This window comes from Episyrphus balteatus, chromosome 3 (assembly GCF_945859705.1).
Source record: "Episyrphus balteatus chromosome 3, idEpiBalt1.1, whole genome shotgun sequence".
NCBI classification, from domain to species: domain Eukaryota; kingdom Metazoa; phylum Arthropoda; class Insecta; order Diptera; family Syrphidae; genus Episyrphus; species Episyrphus balteatus.
In genome coordinates this window covers 51,028,674-51,056,568 of record NC_079136.1, presented here as the reverse complement: position 1 = coordinate 51,056,568, position 27,895 = coordinate 51,028,674, and the positions used below count along the sequence as shown (strand labels likewise).

The window sequence follows — 27,895 nt, the reverse complement described above, 5'->3', positions numbered from 1 at the left end:
CCTACCACATTTTTCGCTGCTGGTTTCACGTGAAATGCCCCAAATGTCAAAAATAATTCCAAATCCAAAATAGTTATCCCGATTTTAACTATGAAAATAGTTAAAAAATAGTTCAAAATGACTATTTTTTTGTCTATGTGATATTGAATATTATGGATTTGGATTTATTTTTGATATTTCAATTTCTTTACATCCAGATGTATTTTTTAAACTAGTGAATAATATGGCCGTAAGTATCGTCGGCTGAGTTTTTCTTAAAAACGCGAAGTTTTCTTAAAAGCAACTAAACCAGAGAAAAAATAGTTTAAAGAATACTTGATTATTAAAATACCTAGTCACAAAAACATTTTTAACTATTTTAAATAGTTATCCCGATATTAACAATTTTTGTCTCTGAGTGTATGAATAACGCCCTCATATGCATGCGTAGCTTTTTATTTAAAAGGGTGCAGTTTAAGGGTTCTTTTCTAAAGATCGCGTAATGCATTACAACTGACTGTGTTTTTAAGTCCAACCCCAAATACGTTTACCTTGCAAATAATGCAAGAAATAACAAAAAACAATTCTAGCTGAGTCTGAACTAGGACACCCATCAATTTCTTTGACTTGTTTTTCATATTTTTTCTTAAAATTAAATTAGTAAACAAATAATATTAACTTACTTGAATCCATTTAACAGTCGCACTAATAAGAAAAACAAAAAATGCTGCGAAAAAGACGATATCAGCCCGCATAGGGCGTCGCCCAATAAAGTTGCAATCAGCACCTTCTTTCGTCCTTTTGTATCGGCCAAACAGCCCCAGAAATATGAACCAACTAACATGCCTAACATCGGCGATGCTGTTAGCCATCCTTTATCTGATGACGTCATTTGAAAATCACAGGTAGCTACCGGAAGGACGAACGATATAATTGTCACACCAATCGCCGTATTCATATAGATTAGCCCACATAACGCGAGCAAATTATAATGGAACTTTCCAAAACCGGTATGGAGCAGGGCTTGTTCATAATCGGTAACGGTATCGTCCATAAAATCAAGCCCCGAAACACATCCTCTCAAGCAGTTTGCTTTGCCGAGGATCTCACCGCGTTCCTTACCCATTTCGTAGCGGTAAATTTATGCGTCCGCACTGACAGAGTTTATGGTTAAGTATTTTTGACTCCGTGCTGACTCGACAAAGACTTCTCTTCCTTTCGGGATAAATTTAGGTTCCCTGTGGAACAACTTTACCGCTGTTACCGCTTCTTTTTTTGTAATGAAAAGTTTTTGTTCGAATGTCCTTGACCTTTGTGCTCTTAGAGTTGAGTGCTCTCTCCGATGAATGAATGGCAATGTGTCGCTCAGTTATGAGCTTATACCTATCGTTGAGCAATCTGAAACAAAAACAAATATAAATTTAAAAACATATGTTTTGATAAGTATATTTCAAATTACGTAAGGTCATTTTATTATTATTCCAAACCAACAAAAGAAAAGAAACAACAAAAGTCTAGTCTCTAGTCTAACTCATCATCATTTCGAAAATAAATTATTCAGCCAATTAGGTGTGTCAACAGTAAAAGTAGTAAAAGAGCCCCAACACGAGGACCCGAGGGATAATCATTTCACTCATTTTTATACTCTCACAAGACCTATAAAAGTTTATTTTTAGAAAAGTTACTCGTCTCTTTTTTGCCTCGCTAGGGTGTGGATATATTGGATAGAGTGTAGTTTGGACTTTGGAGGTAATTTGCAAGCGCTAGTTGATGAAATTCCATTTTAGTTTTGATGTAAAAATAACTTGTTAATCTAAATTAATTGAAGGTTGGCCGATTATAAGGTCATGAAGGATAATTTTTTCGAAAATACTTAAATAGCCATGAGAATTGGGTTAAAAGTTACCAGAAATCTTTGGCAACATACATAAATCTTTATTCGTTTTATTACACAAGTAACAAGAAGAAGTTATAGGTAATGGTAAATATTTCACAAACTCAAAGTAACAATATTTAAGAAAATGGATCCAAATCCGGAAAATTAAAAACTAATGTCCTATTCCTTCACTACAATTAGAGTACCAATTTATTTGGGAGTACAAATTTAGTGTACTTCCAAATGAAGTGAAGGAAAACGACATAACTTAATGTGTCACTTTGAAAAACCATCACGTCTCTTCTCCTATCCTTCCCTTTTAAAAATGTGTCTTTCAAAGAAATTTGTAACTTTATTTTATTAACAAAAAAATTTAACAAAAACTTAAAAAGTAATATAATGTTTTTGAATTAGAAAAATTTCTTTTTAAATGTAAAATGTAAAATATCTTTTTAAATGCAATTATTTTAACTAATAATTTCTTGAGTAACAAAAAATTTATAAAAATGTTAGAGCCGTTAAAAAAATCTTTTTACATATAAACTTTTCAAAGAAAGAAGAAGAAGAAAACGTTAAAAAAATTGTTTTTGTTTTGTGAACTGTTTGAAATAAATTCAATACTACTGGATTGTTATGATGACCTTAGTCCAAATAATGTGTTTTATCATGGAATAACAGTTGGGCTCATTACTTTAAAGGCGTTTATAACGATGCACAAGAAACAGTGTTTGTGTTAAAAATTTGTAATTATTATAAGGATCATATACATCTCTCCAGATAAAATAATAAGTGGTCCAATATCTTAAAATGATGGTTACACTCAGGGAAAAAACAATTTAAAATCAACGAAAACCACACGTGTTGATTCAACTATTTTTCGGAATGATTTAAAGTTGATCATTATTAAATTTTGCATAGCGTTTTTTCCCTCAGTGTATATATTACTATAACAATGCTTTAAATTTGATTCCATTATCACAAGTTGCACAATTATTTTTCATACTTTACTTAGGCACCTCACTCTTGCAAAACTTTAATTTGTATGAAAATTCAAGACAAATAAAAGCAAGCTCTTTAAGTATGTATAAAAATATTCCTACCTACTTAATTTTGTTTAAATTTTGATTCTCATAGTATGTAAAACATTTGTATGCAGTTCGAAAAAATGTATATAACTTCTCCATGTCGTGCAATAGTGACGTTTCAAAAGTGTTCTTTCTCACTAAAAAAAAACCCAAAATATTTTGATGCGCGTAGTTTATTTTTGTTTTTAATTTTAGAAAAGTGTATTTTTCTCACAAAAGGCTTCTACGATTTATGTTAAAAAAATTTAATTTTTTAAATAATGTTTATTATGAAAGAAGTTTTTTGCCAAAAATTATTGTTAACAGTACCTTTATAATTTTTTAACGTACCCCTGCAGATGTGCATACTGATTCAACTGCAAAGAATGTTTATACAAAATATATATAACAAAAAAAATTGTTTTTTTTTTTAATGTTTAAAAAAAAAAAAAAAAACAAAATTGATTTATTTTTAAGTCAAATTTTAGACATTTCGATTTATTTTTGGTTGTTGATTAATAAATCTATACCTGAAAAATTGCTAGAAATCTCATACATAAGCTGCGTTCCTTTGGAAATATTTTTCTACTTTTTAGTACTTAAAGCTGCTTTGAACTACTTTTTCAGTATAGCAAAGTAGATCAAAGTAGTTTTAAGTACTAAAAAGTAGATAAATATTTCCAAAGGAACGCAGCTATACATACTTAAGCTTAGAATTTTTTAAACTGTTTATAAAAAAATAATTTTTCAAGAAACAGATTTTGAAATTTGTTTTTCTTTAAAGGCATAAATAAAAAATAAAGAAAATTGCATCACTTTTTGGAGGTACAATTAATTAAAGGTGTGGTTTTTTTCTCATTTGAAAAAGAATTTAATGTTTTTTTTATATTTATATATATTAATATGTACATTTACCAAATTTAAATATATAATTTTTAAAATTAAAGCAACTTTAACTCTAAGGGCCAATTTATTGAGCCTCCATTAAATTTTTAAATTTGTCGTTTAAGTTAAAAGCTTTGTTAATCTATTGACGTCTTTAAGTTTCCATCATTAAAAATTGATTTAATTCACTCTGCTTTAGTTAAAGTCTTTACTTTTAATGGAAACTTTAAGTTTAAAACTCCATTAAAAATATCCCAGGGATTTTTTTATTTTTTGAAAAATTAAACTGTCAAAAGCTACATTTTTGTCAAATAAAATATATTTAAATTTGAAGATTTGAAGGATAAACAATATAAAAACTCAAAAATGATGGTCTAAAGTATTTTGCAGCTAAAACGCCAGGCAAAAACCCACAGACGGTGTTACGATATACAATATCACGAATAGAAGATTTACCCTATTGAACAGCTTTAGCTCCATTAAAATCACATCACAAAATTTAAAATAAAGTTTTAGAATAATTTGGGGTAGGTACTTTTACCAATTACAATTACCAAACGTTGGTCTTATAATATTGATTGAACACTTTTTCACCATCTCAATATTTCCATATTTATGCATATTTTATTTATTTTTAATTGTCAATTGACACTGAAACTTTTTTTAATAAAATAATAAATGAAATGACATTTGACGCTAATGGAGAGTGAATAAATAGAAACCCTGTCTAAAACCTCCATTTGCTCTAAAAATCCCTCTTAAAAGGTCGAATTTGGTGTTTTAACTAAAACGACTTTTAAATTTAATGATCAATTAGTTAATGATGCCAAACTTCAAAAAAGTAATTAAAAGAGACTGAATTAAACGAATTTATTTTTTAATTTTAAAATTCCCTTTTTTAATGGCGATTTAAGTTTAATGGAGAGTCAATAAATTGGGCCTAAGAACAATTTTATGTATTTTTTGGAAAAAAAATTCGTACAAAAATTCACACAAAGCAGCAGATTTTGGATAGAAAAAGAGATGTATTATAATATATATCAGATATGGCAAAAAAGACAGCTAAAGAACAATGATTAGGTTATGGTGGATAGAGTTCGAGCGGATAGCTTTGGATGGATTGTTTATTGAGTTTTGAAATGTCCGAAAAAAGTTCTATATTTTTCTGGAAAATTGAGCAATTTTCAAAACAAGATAATTACCAGCAGTTCATGTATCATCATCTTTTTTTTTGTACGATTTATTGGACTCACCAAAATGGCTAAAAGAACGTGAAAAATCTATAAAATCTGTATACCTGAAAAAAGTATATTGTCTGTTTATTTTTTCAAAAGTGCTGATTTTTTAACGAATCGGAAAACAAAGGATGTAGGTACACAAAATTAGTAAATAGATAAATAGGTAAATTAAATTTTAAATACCAAAAAAAAACTGAATTAAGTCTGATTACGTGTTAAAATCTTGAACTATTTAGTTATGAATAAAATTAAACCAGCTTTAGTGAATTGACAAACAAAATAAACAATGATGCCAAATTTTAGGAACCCATAAACAGTTTCAGTTTTGACATTTACTGTTGTACATAAAAACCGATTTCGGTTTCGTAATCAACTGATAAATTATACAATTATTTTATGTCATTTTCAGTTTGAGTCGAAAAACGTACAATTTCTTATTATTTTTACACCTAATCCTATTTCTAAATTTTATTTATGTAGGTTCAAAAATTCTGTTTTTAAGAAGAGTCCTGTAGTTAATATTTCTACTTTGTTTGTTTGTAGTTACTAAAATTCAAATTCAAAATGTATAGCGTAGCAAAAATCCAATTATTTTGATTCTTTAACGTACTTACACTCAATGAAAAAATTCTCCTTAATTTTTGTAAGTTTTTCCATAAAATTATACCGATTTGATTTTATCATTTTTTTTTATTCCAAATATTTGTTCACTATAAAAATTATTAATTAGAAGCAAACTTTTAATTAAATTTACATAACCAACAACGGTCTCACATCTCAAGGTTTTTTTATTTTTATTAATTTGCGTTTACCTATCTATTTTTTCACGGAATCACATCATCACCAAAAAAGGTTAATTCTTTATATAAGAATTATCTAACTGCTTTATCCATTCGGAGACAAAGGTGATTTTTTGGATGATTCGTTGCTTCAATCAATTAATAGATAATGTAAATATTTAATCACATACATATGGCACTTTGTATGATGTCTCGACAAAAGACATACTCGTACATTATAATCCATCAGAGTTGAAAACGTGTCGGAGTAGGTACTCTCCTTTTTTTTATATATCAATTAAATTAATTGCTTATTCACATACACACACACATATCTCCACATCATATGAACTCTCTTATGCAGGAAGAAAATATCTAAAAAAAAAACACACGACCATTTGAACATAAATTAAGTAAAAAAAAGTCCTTAACAAACCAGAAACTATGTTTAATAACTTTCTTTCAACTTTTTTCTATATTTTTTTATAATTAATTGACGAATTCCATTCCCCTTTCTACAGAAATATTGACACCAAAACAACAACAAAAATATTTGAATATCCTTTAAATATATTTATTTTTTCTCTGAAGGTCCTTCCGCGCCGAACAAAACACACGCTGCTTACAGTTCAATCATTTGACCGAGACTGCGTTGCCAGGATATGCCAGATACTAGCTGTTGCAGGCTAGCCACAAAGTCCTCTCTAGCGAAAACAGAGAGTAGAAAAATACAGGACATTTTCATAGCTCTACAGGATAGAATTTTTCACTATCACTATCAATGTCCTTTTGGTTTTTTTTTTTTTTTTATTTTGTTGTCCTTCTTTAGGTGTTTTTATGTATTTTCTTTTTTTGTTTCCTTTTTTATTCTCAATTCTCTGACTGACCAGTGACCGTCATCGTGTCATAGTGTCAACGGAAATAAAGGAGCATATAAGGAATAAGAAAGAAAATAATAATTATAAGAATGTATAATGGTGGAGTCCCAGGGGCGTACACACCATTGGGGCAAGTGGGGCGGTGCCCCGGGGCCCCCAACACGCCAGGGCCCCGTAAGGAGACAATGCACAGTGGGTACCCTCCCATACAAAGTGCGGTCACAAATATAATGACCATTTTTTTTTTTTGAACGAAACGCCTGTATTATCATTTTATATGATTTATTATTGCAAAAAAATGCATTAAGTCAGTTTTTTTTTTAATTTTTGTTATTTTGAAGAAAAATAAAAAAAGGTAGGTAAAAAAAATATAAAAAAATTTTTTTTTTTAATAATTAATGCCGGAAATGGAACCTGACTGTCAGTCGAGCACCTTATCCTTACCCTCTAGTTCAGTCTTTTATAAAAATAATAATGCCAAAAAGGAAGAAGGCAACTGGTTATAAAAGTATCGAAGCAAAAAGATAAGATACTTGACATGAATCACTTCGGACACAAGAGAGACAAATTATATTTTTCAGTGAATTGGTAGCCAGTCACATAATATTTCATCTAAAAAAAAGTATTACCTTAGGGGTCCCAAAAAAAAAATTGCTTTTTTGAAAGAAAAATTACATATTATTTTGGGGCCCCAAAAAATATTACTTACATAATTTTAGCGCCCAACAAATGATAGGTACATCAGGGGCCCCAAAAAAAATAAGTGGGCGTAGGTATACGTCCTTTTTTATTTGTTCTTATTTTCTATATCAAAGGTTCCCCAAAAATGTAATCTTGCCCCGGGGCCCCGACAACTCAACGTACGCCCCTGTGGAGTCCTGTCCTGAGTTGGGGCATATTGGGGGGATTGACCACCAGTCCAGGAGACAACCATGTATCTGATGTTCGTCATTAGGTGTATCGTATCAGCGATCATGGTCGTGTGCTTGTAGTAAAAAATATACGGGTGGATGCGGGTTTTTTTTTAAAGTTACGTGTGGATGCGATGTAAAGGTTCCTTTTATCGATTTGTGGGTGATTTTCTTTATTCTTCTTGTTTTTTTTTTTTTGTTATTTTGTTTAATTTGAATACTAGGAAAAACGCCAAGTTCATTATCGTTATTCATATTTGTCTGAGAATAAGCAAACAAGTGAGTTTAACATATTTATCTACATAGACAGAGACACAAACTTATATAATACATATATCTACTATAAAGAAAGAGGTCAAGTTTATTCTTCCTGAACGGGTAATGTCTAATAAGAAAAGCATGTGTACACGAACACACACAAGTTTTACGCGCCATTGATTGAAGGTTAAACTTGTTTAATTAATTTTTAAAAATGCTGCAAGTTAATATTTGAATCGATTGTCTTATAGTGAATTCCTTTGGAAGTTTTTTTTTCTAAAGTTTTTAATTGATAGTAAAAGAAAAACTTGCAGCCTAATAATTGAATATACCTACATACTTTTAACGTGTTATTATATCCCCTTATAAATATGTTTTTAAAACTGCCTGCACAATGTTATTAATGATAAATAGACCAGTTTTGTTTTCAAAGCCTCTGATTAAGAAACCATACGAATTTCAATATTATCATTATTTTTTTTTTAAAGTTAAAATCATAAAAACGGTGATATTTTTGAAAACGACAGAATTTCGAATTTTCTTTCAAATCGGTTGATCATGTCATGAGCAATAAATTAACGACAAAGTAAAAAATCAAGAAAACAGTTCTTTGATAGATACCGTTAATAACGGTTCAAAAATAAAATTTTATTTGCAACCAGGATTGTAAGAAACATTTTTTTAATGCGTTTGCTTTGCAAATAAAAAAAATTACATCAAAAAAATATTTATTGCAACTAAAAAAAATGTTTACCTCATTAAAAAAAAACTAAAAATTTTGTGAGTTAAAAAAATGTTATTGCAAATAAAAAATGTTTTGCATTGGAAAAAAATCTATGCAAAATGTGTGCATTAAATATATTTTTTTTTAATATTAGTGGAATTTCTTACAATTTTGAATATTTGGACATAAATTAGGTTCAATATTATAGTTGAAATATCTGATGATCAAATAGCAAGAATTGTAAGAAAATCGACGAATACTAAAAAAAATTTAATGCACACACTTTTTTTTCAATGCAGAAAATTTTTGTTTTCAACAAAATTTTTTTTAATATAAAATATTTTTAAGTTCGAAACCATTTTTATTGATATAATCTAATACAATTTTTAAGGTTTGTTTTAAATTTCTTGTAAAATTTAATTAAAAATATTTTTTTATAAATTTTTAAAAAGGTAGGTAAGACTGAAAAATTAAAGGAGCAACAAATATTTGTGTTCGTATGATATATGTGTGGATCAGAATCAAAACCCATTTTATCCACTTTTTTTTATTTCGAGTAAATCGAGAAAAACTTGTATCTCGTAAACGAAACATTTTTTAGTACTTTTTTAAATGCAGGATTGATTCAATTAGGATTCCCTACAGTTCAAGTCCAGAAATCGTGATCTGAGGGTTTTAGTTTTAGAGTTATACCCAAAACAAATATGGATAGAATGGATTTTGAAAATCACCTCTGAATTTCAGGCCAAAATAAGAAAATATGGCATTCAAAAAAACTCAATTAAAAACGAGAAAACTTTATTTCCTTTTTTTTAACTACGCCTACTTTCTTGAACAAATAAATTTAAACCTAAATGCCGAAATTTTTTTTTTCAAAAATCCGTATAAATTTTCGTATATTCCCATCTAATCTCATCCCATGGATAAAATGGTTTTTGAATTTCAAATTTATTTTAGAAATAATATTTTGAATGGATATAATGGATTTTGATTCGAATAAAATTGTTTGGATATAATGGGTTTTGAAACAAAAACTCAAGTGGATAAAATGGGTTTTGAAATTAACCTCTAACTTTGTGGTCTGATTTCTACTCCAAAAAATGTAGTTAGAGACTTAAACTTGGGCGCAACGTATGTATTTGAATAATAGAAACAAAACCTCATACCTAAGTCATTTTTTTTTTGAAAAGTGGATATAATGGGTTTTGATTCTGATCCACACATATCATCTTCATCATACAAGAAATCCAATATTATACAAGAAATAGAAATATCCCAAAAACAAAAAATTCAAAATATATTTTGTTTTTATTTTTGATTTTTTTTTTCTGATAAAATAATAATCATTTTATGTTTTATTTTCCTCGTGATCCAGATCAGATCATTTTGTTTATAACAAAACACAGCTATTATTAAAAAAAAAACTATTTTTTAGCTTCCAATTTCTTTTTGATTGACTTGTCTACAATTTTTTTTTAAAACTCCGATATTAGTCATCATCAATCATCAATTAAAAGATTTAAAAAAAAATATATTATTCTGAAGAAAAACATTCCTACCAGTTTTGGATATTTTTCCTTATTTTGAAAATTTTTCATTTTTCTTTGATCCATCTAGTAAGAATTTTTTGGGATATTTCTAATGCTTGCACGATTCTGCCTTAAAAAAAAAAAAATAAATATTTCAGATTATAATAACTAGAATAATGCAACTTTTACCAGCTTTCTATTTTATCATTATACAATCAGTTTTCAGAGAGATACACAGTCTATCGAAAATCAGTAAAAAAGATCCTTTTATTTTTTTGATCTACTGTATATGAATATTTTAAGCCGTTTCCAAAAAAAACGAAAATTTTTTTTACTATTGCATTACTTTATATAGTAGATTCATATGAACTTGTTTAAGTAAGTTAAGTTACTGGCAACATGTATAAATTATGTTTGTTTAAAAGAAAATTCAATTACAAGCGTAACATTTAAACAAATGTTAATTTTTTTTAATTTTAGACTTTCTATTTTTTATGAAATGCAATATATCATATATATATATATTAGGGTGGGTCAAAAAAATGGAAATTCTTTTTTTTTTTTTGATTTGGTACTTCGAAAACTCGATTGCTAGACACCTCTAGAATATACTCAGTAAATATGAGCTCTTTATCTTAATGGGAAGGTCCTCCGCTTTTCAATTTTCCATTTATTTACATCAAGCTTCTACCAAAAAAAAATAATTCTTTTATTAATTGACTTTTTAGCCAATTTTTTTTACATATTCTTGTAGAAAATTGAACGCTCTACAAAATTTGTTTTTTGTTCTTAATTTTGTAGTAAATTGAAAAATTATAATAATCAAACTCGCATGACATATTCTTGTAGGAAACAGATTGCTCCACAAAAAAGGTCTTATTAACTTTTTTTATTAATCTAACCATTTGAAAGATATTCGAGGTCAAAGTTAAACAAAAATATAAAAACTTTTTTTACTTTTCAAAATTTTCTAATTCACTAAAAAGTCATTATTATTAAATTAGTAAGATGGATTATTGTAGGGGCTTAAATGTTCTACAAGAAAGTCCTTGGCCTCAAATTGGTTGTTTTAACCGTTTAGAAGATATTCATTGCAGATATGCATTGCATTTAGAAGATATGCATTGCATCCAAGTCGCAATGCATAGGGACCATAAGAAAACTATTGAAATCAGTGGACATTGGTTTGGATGCGAATATCTTCTAAACGGTTACAGCAACCAATTTGAGGCCAAGGACTTTTTTGTAGAACATTTAAGCCCCTACAATAATCCATCTTACTAATTTAATAATAATGACTTTTAAATAGTTGTCAAAGGACAACTATTTAAATCAATTCCATTCGTTAATCTCCTTACATTAAAAGGGCGCATAAAAACACAGAGTTGTTATGGAATTTTTCTATAGAGAACATCAACAAACCACTAAAGGATATTTTACGTTTCAGTAATATACCTATGTAGTTTATGTTCTTGAAGCTATGTATTCCTCTTTTTTTCCTTGTATTTCTTTTTTTTTTTGTATTTGTATTTTCTTGCAAAGCCAACAAATCTAATTGTTTACTATTTACTCAAAACCACCTGTTGCTGAATCATAATTAATTTTTTTTTTTCGATTGTTTTACTTAATCTACTAAGTATGTATGTGTAAATGTTTGTAGGTATAAAGAAAAGCAAAAGGAGAATAAACAAATAAAGGAAAGAGAATTGACATGATAGGATTCGAGTACAAAGAAAAACTTAACTGAGTAACAGAAACGTAGCCATGGGAAGGAATGCTATGGAAAATTTCTCTAATGATGAAATGATATTTTATTGATAGTTTATTGTTATTTTAGTGAACTTGGAAAAAAAACTCATAACTGCAAATAAATTATTGTTTTCAATAATTACGTTTTTTTTATAGTATTTTAATTGAAACAATTATGAGTTATATTTTCTTGTGATCCCCCTTTAATCAAATCCTATGAACGAACCTGATAGAAAACAAACGTAAAACACGAGGCTTGTATCGTACCTAAATAAGTTCACATAAAAATTCACACACGCAAAACACCAAGAGAGGGTGTTGAAAGTTATAATTCTTTCGATATCCGGAGTTCTACAGCTACAAGATATCGATTAGAGTTTCCTTCGAAACAAAAAACTACTAAATTCAATATCAGATTTGTAGGTCGTGGATTACGAAGATACAAAAAAAAAAAAAACAAAGAGAATGAACAAAATAATGGGTGCAGCTAGACGTAATAAAAATGGCAAAAACGACAGAAAAGGGAAGGGTTACTAGATATTCGAAAAGAAGTTTCGATCGTAATGTATGGAATTAAAAGCCAAGAGTAAGTAAATATATAGTAAAAGATGACAAAAAGGTCAAAGTTCAAGTTGTTTAGAATGATAAATTAATATTTAAACATTTCTACATCATTTACGAGTAACATTAAACTTAAGCATTCAAATAAGAGAATATAGAGTGATTTTTGCAGAAGTCATCAGAAATTACAAATTGTTTTCGTAGACGTTTTAAACAAAACCAAAAACATTATTTGAACAGCAATAAAATGACATTAAACTTGACAAATAACAATGTAATGCACCTTGCTCACGAATGTGCTCAGAAAAACAATTAATTTTATTTTGTTTTATTTCTTTTTTTTTTATTTTCTTAAGTTTCTTAACTTTTGGCAATAGGTATTGCTCGTGCGAAAAGGAACAGCAAGAATTGTTGATATATATTTATGTCTATAAATAAACATTCAGTTAATTGAACTGTAAAAACAATTTATATTCAATGTTGTTGTTTAATGATGTAAAGAATAGGATATATAATTAATTTAAAAAAAATACGTATACGCCACAGTGTACCGATATATATATTTTTTTTTATTAGATCTTTTTGAGTATTTTTTGTTGAATGGTTAAGAAATCGTTACCAATTCCTAGTCATTCACAATTAACAATTAACTATGTTGTTTGACCTTATAACTATTCTTATTTTACTGAAATGTGTGGTAAACTATGCATATTTCCAATAGAAGAAGTCGACATAAAATATGTAATGGTTATGCATTTTGGTACGTAAATAAAACAATTATGCATTTTAATTTGAAAATTGAAAAACAAACTCATTATAAGAATCTTAAAATAATTAGATTAAAAAAACACAATAATGTTTCCGAATTTAAGGTAAATCCAAGTTTTGTATTTAAACCTCTAGCTGTTTTTAATTTGAAGCATAATGATCAATCGATAGAAAAAGACAGAATGATATTACTTTCAAATTTCTTTCCTTTTCTTGTATTACTGTTAAAAAGAGCATCGTGTACGCATGTACCTAGTATCAATCTTTCATAATTTAATAAATACATACTGAAATTTTCAGGTTCCAAAAAAGAAATCAAAGTTTTTTTTTAACACAGTTACAGTATTTAATGTTAAACTGAAGTAATGAATTATTTCGTACGAATCCATTTTCAAGCCGTTTAAAAAAAGTTGCGCTTTTAAATCTTAAACGTTTTTTGAAAAAAATATGATTGTTGATTTTTTCAATTAGGGTGGGTCAAAAAAATTAAATTTCATTTTTTATATTTTATACTCCAAATAAAGGATTTCTAGACACCTGTAGAACATACTCACTTAATATCAGTTTAGTATTAATGGAAAAGCCTCGGCTTCGCAGTTTTACATCAATCTCAAAAAAAAAAAAATTATAAAGCGATTTTTTAGAAAATTTCTTTACATATTCTTGTAGGAAATTAAATTCTGAACAAAAAAGACCTTGTACACTTTTTTCGTTATTGTTTAAAAGATATTCGAGGTCCAAAGTTTGATAAAACTTTAAAAATTCGTTTTTTTTTTTTCTAAATTTTGTAACAAATTGAAAAATTATAATGATCTGATCAAAAATGCAATACATGATCTTGTTGGAAACAGATTGTTCTACGAAAAAGGTGTTGCTTACTTTTTTCATTAATCTAACCATTTGAAAGATATACGAGGTCCATGTTAAAAAAAAAATTATAAAAACATTTTTTATTTTTCATTTTTTTTTTTTCAAAAATTTCTATTTCACTGAAAAGTCATTATTATTATTTCTACTATATTTTCTACAAAAAATGCCTTGGTATTAAATCGATTGCATTAACTGTTTAGAAAATACATTTCATTTTTTGTATTACTGGATTTTTTTTATAATTTTATTATTTATTTTACTTTTTGTTTTACTTCTTTGAATTAATACGCATTTATTTTATATTTTTGTATAGTCTACTATATATTTTGAGGACCTTTTTGTCTCATCATCAAGAAAGGAAATAGATACGATTTAAATCATTAATTCTAAATATTATCGGTATGTACCTAATAGTGCAAATCTGTTATTGGATTGTAAACAATTGTATTTTAACGAATGTTTTTTATTATAAACCAGATCCTGATGATAAGGCAAAAAGGTCCTTGAAATATATGTATAGATTATACAGAAATATGAAAAAATGCGTTTTTAATGGATTTAAAGAAGTAAAACAAAACATAAGATAATAACATTTAGAATATATTCGTATCCAAATCCCAATGCATACTGGTCATACAAAAAACTATTAAAATCAGGGGGAATTGGGATTTGGATACAAATATCTTTAAAAGTACGAACTTTTTGTGTGACATCACACTCAAAAATTTTAATCAAAACCGTTAGAGCTTTTTTTGAGAAAAGTGAGTTATTTCATTTGGAACCAAGTCTATGAGTACAATTAAAGAAATTGTAGCCAATAATTGTCACCCACTGGCTAAGTTATTAAAATAAAAATAACAAAGATACTCACTTTAAGCCTTTTTGGAATATATCTTACTTCAAAATGAAATAATTCCACAACTCAATGCAATGGTCAAGTAACTAATTGATGACGTTTGTAACCTTTTTAATATTATAAGAGTCAAACTAAGTGAATAGTTTATCTTTTATTAAAATCAACCATTTCCAATGTCCTTGAATTCAATTATTTCACTATTCCGATGATAATAATCAAATCATCATAATGATTTGAAATACCTACATACATTTGCGTGTACAAATAAGTCGATACCTAAAAATAACTTTTAAAAGTATCAAACTTACCAAACTTGTAATTTATTTATATGTAGTAAAAAAGGATTCAACAGGATCTATTGCGATGTATTTTTAGTTTTAGGTAATTTCTTCACCAGTTGCACATTCGTATTCACTACACTTAATCGTCATTTATGATAAATTTGTTTTTAAGATTAAGATGCCTTCACCGTTTAAGTCATGACACGAACCTCAAGAAAAATTTTTAAAAATTCACAAAAACTGTCAAAAACATTATTCAATTACTTTTGAAAAATTTACTTTGTTTTAAGAAATATAAAGTGAATATTCCTTTTTCCTTAGAACAATTTAATAACTTTTTTCTCACAAGAATTTATTTTTTGAAATTTCAAGGGCAAAAGTGTCAAAATTACATAATAATTTTATTTATTTCAAAAAACCGATCCTATTACACAATTATTTTGAAAGATTGTAACACCTTAATTTGCATAGGAATTCTTTCAAAAGATTTCTTTTGATTGTTGAATTAAATAGAAAAGAACAAAATTAAAGAATAAATAAAATTTTCCACCCCTAATAGCCAAACAGTTCGGTTTTTCCGTTTCCGTCCGTTTTATTCAAAAGTTTAACCGACACTGCAGTGCATACTTAACAGTATTCTAAAACTACACCTGCACCTTAAAGAACAAAAAAAAATAATGTACCAATGTGCAAAAGTATTTGTGTGTATTAGGAAATTCCCAGAAGGAAATTTGTTTAGTTTGCATATACAAAAACAAATTAAATTATTGCGAATGCGACAAACTTTCATCAGACATCGAATTTTTCGTTAAAAATAAAAATACATTTTTTAAAACAGAAGAGACAAAAACTAAAATTTGGCTAAGAAAACTATCAACAATTGTTAAATTCGTCTGTGTTTTGGGATATATTTTTGTCAATGAAAAAAAAAAAAAAAAAACACAAAATAAAACTAAATAACAGCGCCATTAGCCTAAGATAAGAGGGTTGGTTGTACTGACTTTTCTTTTTTAATTATTTGTCATCATCATCAACAACACTGACATTGAATATTTGCGAGAGAGAACAAAAAAAAAGAGAATCGAGGAAAATTTTGTAACAAAACAAATGACAACGAGAAACGAGTGTTTTTTTTAAACAAAAACAATTTCTATTAGAAATTTTAAAAACAATTTCGATATAAAAATTTTGATAAAATATATAATTATAGTAAATTATTATGCAAACTCAATTAATTTAAATGATATCATTGCGGAAGTGACTTATGGGTTGGTAAAATTAGTTATAGAACAGAAAACCATGACAATGAGTTGATTATTGCTATATTTTATTTGAATTTTAAAGTTCATGAATTCATCTCATGATTTTTGTTTCCCTTTTTAATTTCAAATTTGTTTGTTAGTTATTTATTTCTAACGAAAATTTGTATAGAAAATACACTCCTGCTCAAAATTAACGCACACTTTTTTCTTCTTTAGTTTAACCCCTGTATTTTATTCAAAATGGCTTTGAAATTCTTTGTTGTATTTTTTTGTGTTTGCTTTTTTTTTAGTAAGTCAAAAAAATGCTAAACTGCAACAGTATTATCAATCAAAAAAAAGATGAACCAAATTTAGCAATTTTAGGTCAGAAAACTAATATTAAAATAATTTTTGTTTTTTAAGAAAAAAATTTTTTTTAAAGGAAGCAAGTGACAGTTCTTTCCAATAATTTTATGCAATACTTGGTATTGTCTCCTCTAACGTATTTGACAACCTGGAGCCGTCTGTTCATTCCACTAATTAACTTTTAAAGGTTTTGTTGTAACACTTCTTTCACTGTAGTTTTTAATTGATCAAGACTGCTTGGAGGTGGATTTCGGTCGCGAATGCATCTTTTCAATATTTCCAAGACATGTTCTATTGAATTCAAATCTGGATTTCTGTGTGGTCAATCCAAAGTCGGCATATTGAAATCTTGAAGATATTCTCAAAGCGCTCTAGCATGCATTATCATGCATCAGACTAAACTGTTGACCAAATCTAGGGGTGATTGGAACCGGATGCTGTTCGGGAATATCAGTCAAGTATCTTTTGGTACTTAACGTATGTCTAGGAGAGCTCGCTTACTCCGTACGTGTTGTTTAGCAGATTTTACTTCATGCAAATTCATTAAACTTCTCTAAAAGGTTCGCGGGTTGACAGAAGACTTCAGCGAATATCTCTCCAAATCTTCCCTAAAAACATTTTATTGCATACCTTCAATTTAAGATCACTCCTATCTCATTTGAGAAAATAACCATGATACTGTGACATTAAGTAATAATAAGACTTTTCTGTAAAACAAATACGATGTGCGTTAAATTTGAGCAGGAGTGTAGATATTTTATAATTACTATTATTATTATAGTATAAACATAAAATTTTTATTTTGTATACGAGTAACTAGCGTCATCTAGTGTTATCGATGACGTATTAAATTTTATGTAATATCAAGAGTGCACGAGCACATTTCTAATCCTGAAACAATTAAAATTATAAGAGTGCTAATAGGATCCTACTTATCGCACATCTGCGAGGGAAATCCCTCTAGAATTTTTATTTTTGCTTAAATTTTTTTTTGCCTAATAAATTCATTTATCAACCGAAGAAGCTATTTTCAGTGGTCTAAGCCTTAAATGAAGCCTCAAAAACCCCTAAATAGTCCCGAAACCCATGCCCTACGAACCTACCACAGTACGAAAACGAAAACTGTAAAGACTTTTGCCTCGAAACGCTTTTTTACTTGCTCAATAGGGCAAGTATTGGTTTCGTATAAAAAAAAAAAATTCGAGGTTTTAATCAAAACTAACATTACGATGATGGAGAAGTCCGAAAAAGTGGTTTTCGTCATGACGTCCCTCGGTCTGTGCGTCGGTGCGTCGTCACAAAAAGCTGTACATGAAGCTGCAGCCTAAACGGATTGAGGGATTTTCTTGAAATTTGGTACAGATGATTTTTTTGTAATTTCCAAGGTTGGTTTTTTTTGTTTTTTAATATCTCGCTTTAAACGTATACCTCCCATACAAAGTTTTGGAGTTATTGCAACTTTCTCGAAAACGGCTCTAACGATTTTGATTAAATTTATATTACGTAATGCTGTTTGTAGTTCTAACCTAACTGCGTTTTTAGTTTTTCTCAAAAAATGCGGATAGTGAAAATATGACATTAACTCTTTTTTAAATCGCGAATGTGGGCTCTTCCCGTACATCTTAATGGAGTTATTGCAATTTTCTCGTAAATGACTCTAACGATTTCGATTAAATTTTACACAAGTAATGTTATACGTAAATCTAACGTAACTGCATTTTTAGTTTTTCTCAAAAAATACGGATAATGGAAATATGACTTTACATTTTTTTTAATCTTTGATGTCGGCTCTTCCCGTACACCGTTAATGAGTTATTACAATTTTCTAGACTAAATTTGACATACATAATGCTTTAAGTGATTTTAATATATGTAGCTAATTGCGTTTTTTGTTTTTGTCCAAAAAAACACGAGTAACAAAAATATGGCGTAAGAAAAACTAAAAAAAAATAATTTCGTATTTTTGCATTTCTTATGAAATTTCTTAAAAAAATCAAATTTTAACTAATTCAAAATATTTTTTTTTTAAATCTTTGACATAAAAGCTACTATTATCATAAGAGCAAATACGTGCGGCCCCAGTCGTGCATTTTATTTTCCGCGCCGTGCAAAAAAAATTATTGAAAAAGCTGTCGTCCAGAGGGATTTCCCCCCTTAAGAACTCCAGATAAAATTTTTCAAACAATGAAGGAAAATCTTAGGAGTTAACGAAATTCGAGAGTTTGTATCGGGAAAATACAAGCCCCCAAAGTTCAGGAAGCATGCTCCATACAGTATACGTTGCACTTAGAAGAAATTATAAACTAAATTCAAGACTTTTCCAAGAGCTGACAATTAAAAAAAAATATTTTGCAGCTTCGGGTAGGCTTGAGATAAACTTATCTCGAACAAGTCATTAAAAAGGAAATGGAAGTTTTTGTAGCTGATTTGTAACTGTTGTAGTTTGAATTCAAAGGCTAATATTAGAGAATTCGTCGATTTATTTATCTTGGTCATTTCGTTAAGAAGTGAAGTTATCATGTTCTTAAACTGAATGTTGATTTGTTGAGCAGATATCAGACGATTTATGAAAATACACTTTTGTCTATGTTTTCAACGAATTTCTTTAAATAAATAAATAACATTTTTCCAAATAAACTTATCTTACTAAGGCCCAATTTATTCACTCTCCATTATTTTTAAAGGCTCCATTAAAAATTATAAAACTGTCAAATCGCATACAAATTTTAAAATTTCCCTTTTTTAATGGCGACTTTAAATTTAATGGAGTGTGAATAAATTGGACCTAAATGATTATTTTCTCCCCTTTTGATAAAACCAGTAGTTTTAAAGTTAAAGTAAAAATATCATTTTAAAGTTGTACTTGCACAATAGTTTTTTAGAAATCAATTTAAGAAATTGAAATTAGTTTTTTTTTTGTATACTGAAAGCTTTATTATTTCAGATCTAAATGAAAAACTGCGAACTTTTTGAGAACATAAACAAATCTGCTGTGACTTATTGTCAAGAAATGTAATTAAATATCTTTGGTCATGTTTGTTTTCAGACTAAACTTTTTTATTTTAAACAAAACAAATACCTACATACATACATACATACATACTTTCATAAATAACAAAAGCAAAACTTTGAATATTGTTCACAACTTGTGTACAATAATCTATTAGTAGCTTTAGTGGACTGTATAATATTTTGATAATAATAAATAAAACACAACACATTGTTTTGTTATTAATTGGACTGCACGTCCTCTTTATTGAAAGATCTTGTTAAGACTCAGGAGAAGAGAGGGAGGGAAGAATAAGGAAACACACACGATCGTTGGTTGGTGTTGTTGGTTGGCATGTCATGCGTGTGTGTTGGTAGTCTTCTCCGTAGTAGGCACGGATTATTGAACATCCTGCCCACTTTAAACCTTCGGTTTAATATCTTCTGATTGTTATTTTGCTTGAAGTTAAGTTCTGCTTTGGGGCTCCTTCCGAATAGCATTTGCTCAAGGACATTGGGAAAACCATTGGCGCCCCTGAGTGTTTGTCAATGCCAATGGAAAAAACCAAGTCGATTCGGGTATTATGTAAAGAAGTGACTATAGTGACAGAGGAGATCGTTGTTTAAATGAATCTCCAGACTGAAAGCCTGTTAGATGCCTTGGAGACTTGATTTGAGAGTCGGGAGAATATCGTAGTGGTGTATTTAATGAACCAGAGTTTTGAAACTTGAAAATGTCCAAGGCCAGTTTTGTTGTTGTGAAAGCTGTTTATACGGTTGTGTCATATCTGCTATTATTGCCAAATAGATATCTGGAGATTTCTTGGTGTGTTTTCAGTGTGTGCTTAACTTTTTGATGAAAATTTTTCTACTTTGTGTGTGGAAAAACTTGATCCGTTTTATTTTGCAAATTTTTGGTGATGATTGTTGTAAGACTTGTAGATACTGCTGAATTCTTGTGGTTAAAATTGAAAAGCTACTGAAACTTGTTGGTGTATTCTGTTGATGGTTTGATGAATCACAAGTTGGTGCTGTGCTGTCGTTCTTGCAGTTCTTGCTGCTGCTTTGGTTGTTATCCTCGTTAAAATACTAATATATGACGAAATATTGCTGCTATTGATATACTGCATTGTGTGCCTTGTGTTGTGGGTTTGATCTGCCTATGAACAGATGTCCCTGCCCACTTTGATTCTACAGAATCAAGAGAATTGAAAAAGCTGTGTCGTGTCTCATATGGCTTTCTTAGCCATTTCTCTGTGTTGGAAAAGCTCGGAAAGAAAAGAAAATAAAGAAGAAAATATTTAGTCATGCTTCCTACTTGAAGGAATATAATTTATAAATGTATGTTTGAAATGTGTATGTTTTGATTTTTTTATATTGTGTTTTATATCGTGCGCCTCTTGTGGGCTCATACTTCTAATTAATTGTCAAAAGGTTACCCATTGTAGGTAGATCCTTTTCTGCAATGTCAAAAGGTTACCCATTGTAGGTAGGTCCTTTTCTGGAATGTCAAAAGGTTACCCATTGTAGGTAGATCCTTTTCTGCAATGTCAAAAGGTTACCCATTGTAGGTAGGTCCTTTTCTGGAATGTCAAAAGGTTACCCATTGTAGGTAGGTCCTTTTCTGCAATGTCAAAAGGTTACCCATTGTAGGTAGGTCCTTTTCTGGAATGTCAAAAGGTTACCCATTGTAGGTAGATCCTTTTCTGGAATGTCAAAAGGTTACCCATTGTAGGTAGATCCTTTTCTGGAATGTCAAAAGGTTACCCATTGTAGGTAGGTCCTTTTCTGCAATGTCAAAAGGTTACCCATTGTAGGTAGGTCCTTTTCTGGAATGTCAAAGGTTACCCATTGTAGGTAGATCCTTTTCTGCAATGTCAAAAGGTTACCCATTGTAGGTAGGTCCTTTTCTTGATCGTCAAAAGGTTACCCATTGTAGGTAGGTCCTTTTCTGCAATGTCAAAAGGTTACCCATTGTAGGTAGATCCTTTTCTGGAATGTCAAAAGGTTACCCATTGTAGGTAGGTCCTTTTCTGCAATGTCAAAAGGTTACCCATTGTAGGTAGGTCCTTTTCTGGAATGTCAAAAGGTTACCCATTGTAGGTAGATCCTTTTCTGCAATGTCAAAAGGTTACCCATTGTAGGTAGGTCCTTTTCTTGATCGTCAAAAGGTTACCCATTGTAGGTAGGTCCTTTTCTGCAATGTCAAAAGGTTACCCATTGTAGGTAGATCCTTTTCTGCAATGTCAAAAGGTTACCCATTGTAGGTAGGTCCTTTTCTGCAATGTCAAAAGGTTACCCATTGTAGGTAGGTCCTTTTCTGGAATGTCAAAAGGTTACCCATTGTAGGTAGATCCTTTTCTGCAATGTCAAAAGGTTACCCATTGTATGTAGGTCCTTTTCTTGATCGTCAAAAGGTTACCCATTGTAGGTAGGTCCTTTTCTGCAATGTCAAAAGGTTACCCATTGTAGGTAGATCCTTTTCTGCAATGTCAAAAGGTTACCCATTGTAGGTAGGTCCTTTTCTTGAACGTCAAAAGGTTACCCATTGTAGGTAGGTCCTTTTCTGGAATGTCAAAAGGTTACCCATTGTAGGTAGATCCTTTTCTGCAATGTCAAAAGGTTACCCATTGTAGGTAGATCCTTTTCTGGAATGTCAAAAGGTTACCAATTGTAGGTAGGTCCTTTTCTGTAATGTCAAAAGGTTACCCATTGTAGGTAGGTCCTTTTCTGAAATGTCAAAAGGTTACCCATTGTAGGTAGATCCTTTTCTGCAAGAATGTGCGCGTTGTAAGGACGCACACTCTTAGTCCAACCCAAAGTCAAAAGGTTACCCATTATAGTTAGATCCTTTTCTGCAAGAATGTGCGCGTTGTAAGGACGCACACTCTTAGTCCAACCCAAAGTCAAAAGGTTACCCATTGTAGGTAGATCCTTTTCTGCAAGAATGTGCGCGTTGTAAGGACGCACACTCTTAGTCCAACCCAACGTCAAAAGGTTACCCAACCCAAAGTCAACCCAAAACACCAAAGTCAAACCCCGAACACCAACCTTGTGTACCCTATTTTGTATATGTACAGGTACCTAATTTTTTTTTTTTTTTTTTTTCAAATTTAATTTTTTTTTTCAAAAATGTTTCTCTTGCACAATAAACCCATAAATAACACAGTTTAAGTTAGTAAATACATACATAGATGTAAAATGTAAATGTAAATGTACTAGCATTTTTGTTCTGCATGATACTCTTTGAAATTTTCTATGACTTGATTTTGCTTAGTTTGTTGAATTTTGTTTATTGAGTTTGCTTTATGACTCTGCTTCCAATGATTTAATTTGTAAGTTAATTTGTGTGATTTGAAAATAACCAATTGAACAGGTTTTTGCATAGGTGTGAATGAAAAACTTTTGGTTTTATCAATTTATTATTTTTCAATTGCTTAACCTTTTTTAATGAATGCGATCGATCTGATGTAGCTGCATTTTCTTGAGCAGTTTTAATGGATACTGATTTTTTTTTATTATGTACACACGTGTTTGAAGTGTTTTGTATTGTTGAACATTTGATATCAACTGATGTTTTTGGTTTGAATTTAGTGTCTTTAACAAATGCTTCATCTTGGTTTCATGTTAGAATGTACGCCGGGATGAATTTTGTCTCCTGAACAAATGATTCATCTTGCGAACGCACACTCAAAATTGAATTGTGAAAAGGACACCCTAGGTAGGCGATCTGCTTTTTGTAAGAATGTACGTTTTGTAAGAACGTACACTCAAAATGGAATTGAGAAAAGGACACCCTATGTAGGCGATCTGCTTTTCTGAAGGAATATACGCTGGGATGAATTTTGTCTCATGAACAAATGATTCACCCTGGGAACGTACACTCCAAGTGAAAATATAAGAAATAAAAGGTTATCCTTTGTAACAACTTGTCTGCTAGAATGTGCGTTTTGTAAGAACGCACACTCAAAATGTTAAATTCACCCTTGTAGGTAACAATTTTTTTTTTTTTTTTTTTTTTTTTTTTTTTCGGAAGAATGTGCATTTTGTAAAAACGCACACTCAATATGAAATATCGAAAGTTTACCTTTCAAGGGCAGCAAATTTCCTTCAAGAATGAGTGTTTTCACACTATGCTGGCAAATCCTCATGTTATTATGTTATTATGTTTCAAATCTTCGTCTTTTTTTTACAAAAATGTGAGTTTTTTCAAATGAAAAATTAATTGAATTGAGTTCAATTGTGTTTAAGTGCATAAGTGTGGAACAAACCTTTAGTTAGGTCAAGAAACGGTTTTAAATGGTGAAATATGGCAGTTGTCATTAACTCTATATGTAGCTTAAAGCTCGACGTACAATTCGATGTACCTAACCTATTATTTGTGTAATATTTGCAAAGACAACTCAAAATATTGTGAGGTAATTTGTCTCAAGTTGTAAATGTGAATAGGTTACGATTTGTGGGTAACTGCTTACCGGAAGAATGTACGCTGGGATGAATTTTGTCTCAAGAACAAACGATTCATCCTGCGAACGTACACTCAAATCGACTGAGAAAAGGACAAAAGTATAAAGTCAAATAAAATCCCTGATAGACAAATTAACACATGAAATTCTTAGAAAACAAATGAAACAAAAGAGTGAAATGTAAGTTTGGATGGAAGTAAACTTTAAATGCACCTGTATTTTGTTTTGTTGGTTTAATATGTATGTTTTGTTACCTTAACGTAAATTGGCCTATATTATTTTGCATTGTTATATTATTTATTTAGTCGCTCATCATGAATTAATATGTTTTAAAAGTGTATTATTTGTGTTTTTTTTTTTTGTTTTTGTTTTTTTTTTTTTTTTTTTTTTTTAGAAAAAATGCTTTGTATTTGTATATTCTATAACTCAGCTTGCACTGACTCTTTTTCATAGTTTGTATGATTTTTCTTATAATTATATAAACGCCTACGTTTTGTATATATAACAATAAACGGACAAAATAAATATGTAGGTATTGCATAAATGTTAAGATCCTTAAATGACAAATATTAAATGCTTTTCCTATAAAATGAAAAGCGCTATTACTTTGTTTTCCATTATTCTCATTCTGAGCTATGAGGATTAGAAAAGTTACCCAAATTGACTTTGTGACTTGTGAAAAGGTCTCACAACAAGTAGGTAGATAATTATCCTACCAGCACCTTGAGAAAACAAAACAATTCAATTCAACCCAGGCAAATCTTAACCTCAGATTCCCTTCGCAAAAGGACTACCTACATTTTTTGGAAACAAAAGCAGCGCGAAAAATAAAACTCTAAGATCCTAATTGTCTCAGCGATCTACGATTATGATTCCCTCATAAAAGAATTTTGCACAAGAACACCAACCTACCTGCCCTGCAAAACACAAATCCCCAATCTCAAACAATAAATAAAAAGGGTTAAAGGAACCAACTGTGAACCTACGTGACCAAAAATGTAGGTAGGTATACTTTCTTGATCATGGAAAGCGAAGTTCTTTACTACGCACAAAAGGACTATTAACATGAAGAGGACCTAACGGGGTTTTCTTTTTTAAAAGCTGCACCCTGCACGATATATGTATTCCGCAACAACAAATCGATGCAAATAGATTTTGATATTTTCGAAGATTAAAAGTGTACATAACTATCACCATGTAGGTCTCGGAACCTGCATACAAAAAGTTCGGTGGTTGATATATCTTTTGATTTCTAACAAGCAATTTAAGCTATGCAAATTTTCTGTAGAGTTAGGTAGCTAGGTATTTTTGGTTTGTTTTTTTTTTTTTTTTTTTATGTAGGTATTTTTTTTTTTTTTCTCCCTTCCGAGTGCACAAGCTTACACCAAAAAGAAATTCTACTTGATGAAATTTGGCTTCTTGTTCTTTTTATTTCAATTTCATCCTGTATAGGTACCTATGTATACTACATGCACTATATGTGCATGTATGAGCATATGCAAAGTAATATGTGTATGTACAATTGTAGGTACACGAATCTTAACACATACTTTCGTTTATCATGTTTTTTTTTTTTTTTTTTATAAGATCAGTAGGTAGATCTAAGATAGGTCCGTAACGTACCTTCTACAAAACGAATTTCCATTTCTTTATGTACGTCTCGACTGTCTCCTTTTACAATCATGCGTCCGCTCAATCATAATTAAATTTAGCATTGTTTTATAGGCACAGGGACCCAGAATCAGAGATACCCATCAGAACCATTAGTCATCACAAATAAAAACTTGGAAGTATAACCACCCAAAAGAAAGAAAAAAAAAAAAAAAAAAAAGCAATACCTACAAATATCAGACACTTAAACGGCGCGAGATTATAGGTACCTAATAGAAAACAACATTATCTAGACTTCAAAAAAAAAGAAATCCTAACAATCCTGTGCGCCTCGCCTGCGCTGGATGGGATGGATCGCAAAGCTACCTGCGGCATAAAAACAATTCTCCATTCGAACGAACAACAACAAAAAGGGAAATGTGTAGTGACACGCGACACAAATAATGTATCTCTAAATGACTGACGAAAACAAAATTCTTGCTACACACATAAAAAAAAAGGGCTATGAAGATGAACTTACGGGGTTTTCTTTTCTAACAGCTGCACAACTTGGTCGCATAAAAAATAAATAGAAAAAGATAGGATAGATGGTCAAGCAAAAAGATCATTTGCGTACCTATATAGTGCAAAATCCAAAATACACTACCATCTACCTACATATAATTATACATTTCGGTGGTCGATGCATGTGTACGTGACCGCGACACCATGGACCGATGTCACTTGTGTTGTCAGTTTTGAGGTTCAATTATATTTTGAATGTATAATCGAATTTTAAAATCTTTGCTTTTCCTTATTGGAAATCTTATTGGAAAAATCTGTCATGGTTGTTAATTATTTGAACGCAGAAATTGGTTCAGTGTTTATAATACAAATTTTAATCTCATGCACGCATGCGGATATATGAAACGGAAATATGATTTAGGTACATTACATAAATGCAAGGTTTGTTATGTAAACACATATGTTTTTAGGTGCGCATGTAGGTATTTATTTATTATTGGCTTGACATGAAATGATCCTGAAATTATACGTGGATGTGTAATATTGCAAAGTAAAATAATTGATTTTGATAGACATAAACTTTCGAGAGGAATGACCTATTAATGCATCAGGTATCTGCTTTATGTGTGTAGGTACCTATTGCCAAATGAATTTCTTACTTATTTCTTGTATTTTCATCTTTTTATAAGTCTTGATGTATTTTAAATTTATCTATATGTGGGAATTTATATGCATAGGTGAAAATGTAGGTATTTTGTTTTTTTTTTATTTTAACTTGATGAAATTTGTCTTCACCAAAAATGAAATCCTAACGATCCTGTGCGACTAGCCTGTGATGGATGGATGGATCACAAAGCTTCCTGCGCCATTAAAACAATTCTATATCTCAAAGAACAACAACAAAAAGGGTAATGTGTATTGACACGCGACACAAACAACGTAACCCTAAATGACTGACGAAAACGAAATTCTTGCTATACCTTCTACAGTCCTACACATAAAAATTGAAATGAAGATGACCTAACGGGATTTTTTTATTCCAACATCTGCACCAAAACAGACCATCAGTATAACAACAACAAACCTTAAGTCGCGCAACAAATGACAAAATATACAATCGTAATTCCTGAAGAAGATTATTGCTCATGTAAATAGGTACATATGTACCTACTCCTACATGCATCATTTGCGTGCAGTTATAAATATTTTGAATTTCAGCTAGGTATTCAAATGATATTCATAACAAACAGGTAGCAGAAAGCTGGTCACTTTTGCCTTTTTTTTTGCTTCAGAAAACTAAAAAATAAATTTGAAAACTACCTACTACTGTCTGATGTGGGAGATGAATGAAAATTGTTTTTGGTTTTTGCTCTTGTTTTTATGATCGAATTGAATATGAGAAATGAGACACATTATGAAAATTATTTGTCTGTATGTATTTTTTTATTTTGTGGCTGTGTAATATGTTTATTAACTACCAGAAATTGTAATTACTATTCACGAATTTGGATAC

At 29.9% G+C, this 27,895-nt stretch overlaps 1 protein-coding gene across 2 annotated transcripts in view; it reads right to left on the bottom strand.

Moving 5' to 3' along the window:
- The window catches only part of LOC129916702 (synaptic vesicle glycoprotein 2C-like), a 53,235-nt gene that overhangs the window by 12,243 nt on the left and 13,097 nt on the right, over positions 1 to 27,895 (bottom strand). Inside the window, exons 1-2 of one of the 2 annotated variants that reach the window (XM_055996808.1) lie at positions 15,234 to 15,823; positions 663 to 1,377 (exon numbers count right to left, since the gene is read on the bottom strand). In XM_055996808.1, coding sequence (XP_055852783.1) covers positions 663 to 1,105 — 443 coding nt within the window. In that variant the 5' untranslated portion in view covers positions 1,106 to 1,377; positions 15,234 to 15,823. Of the gene's footprint in view, positions 1 to 662; positions 1,378 to 15,233; positions 15,824 to 27,895 lie in introns of those variants that run through there. The other variant, XM_055996809.1, reaches the window with a different exon arrangement.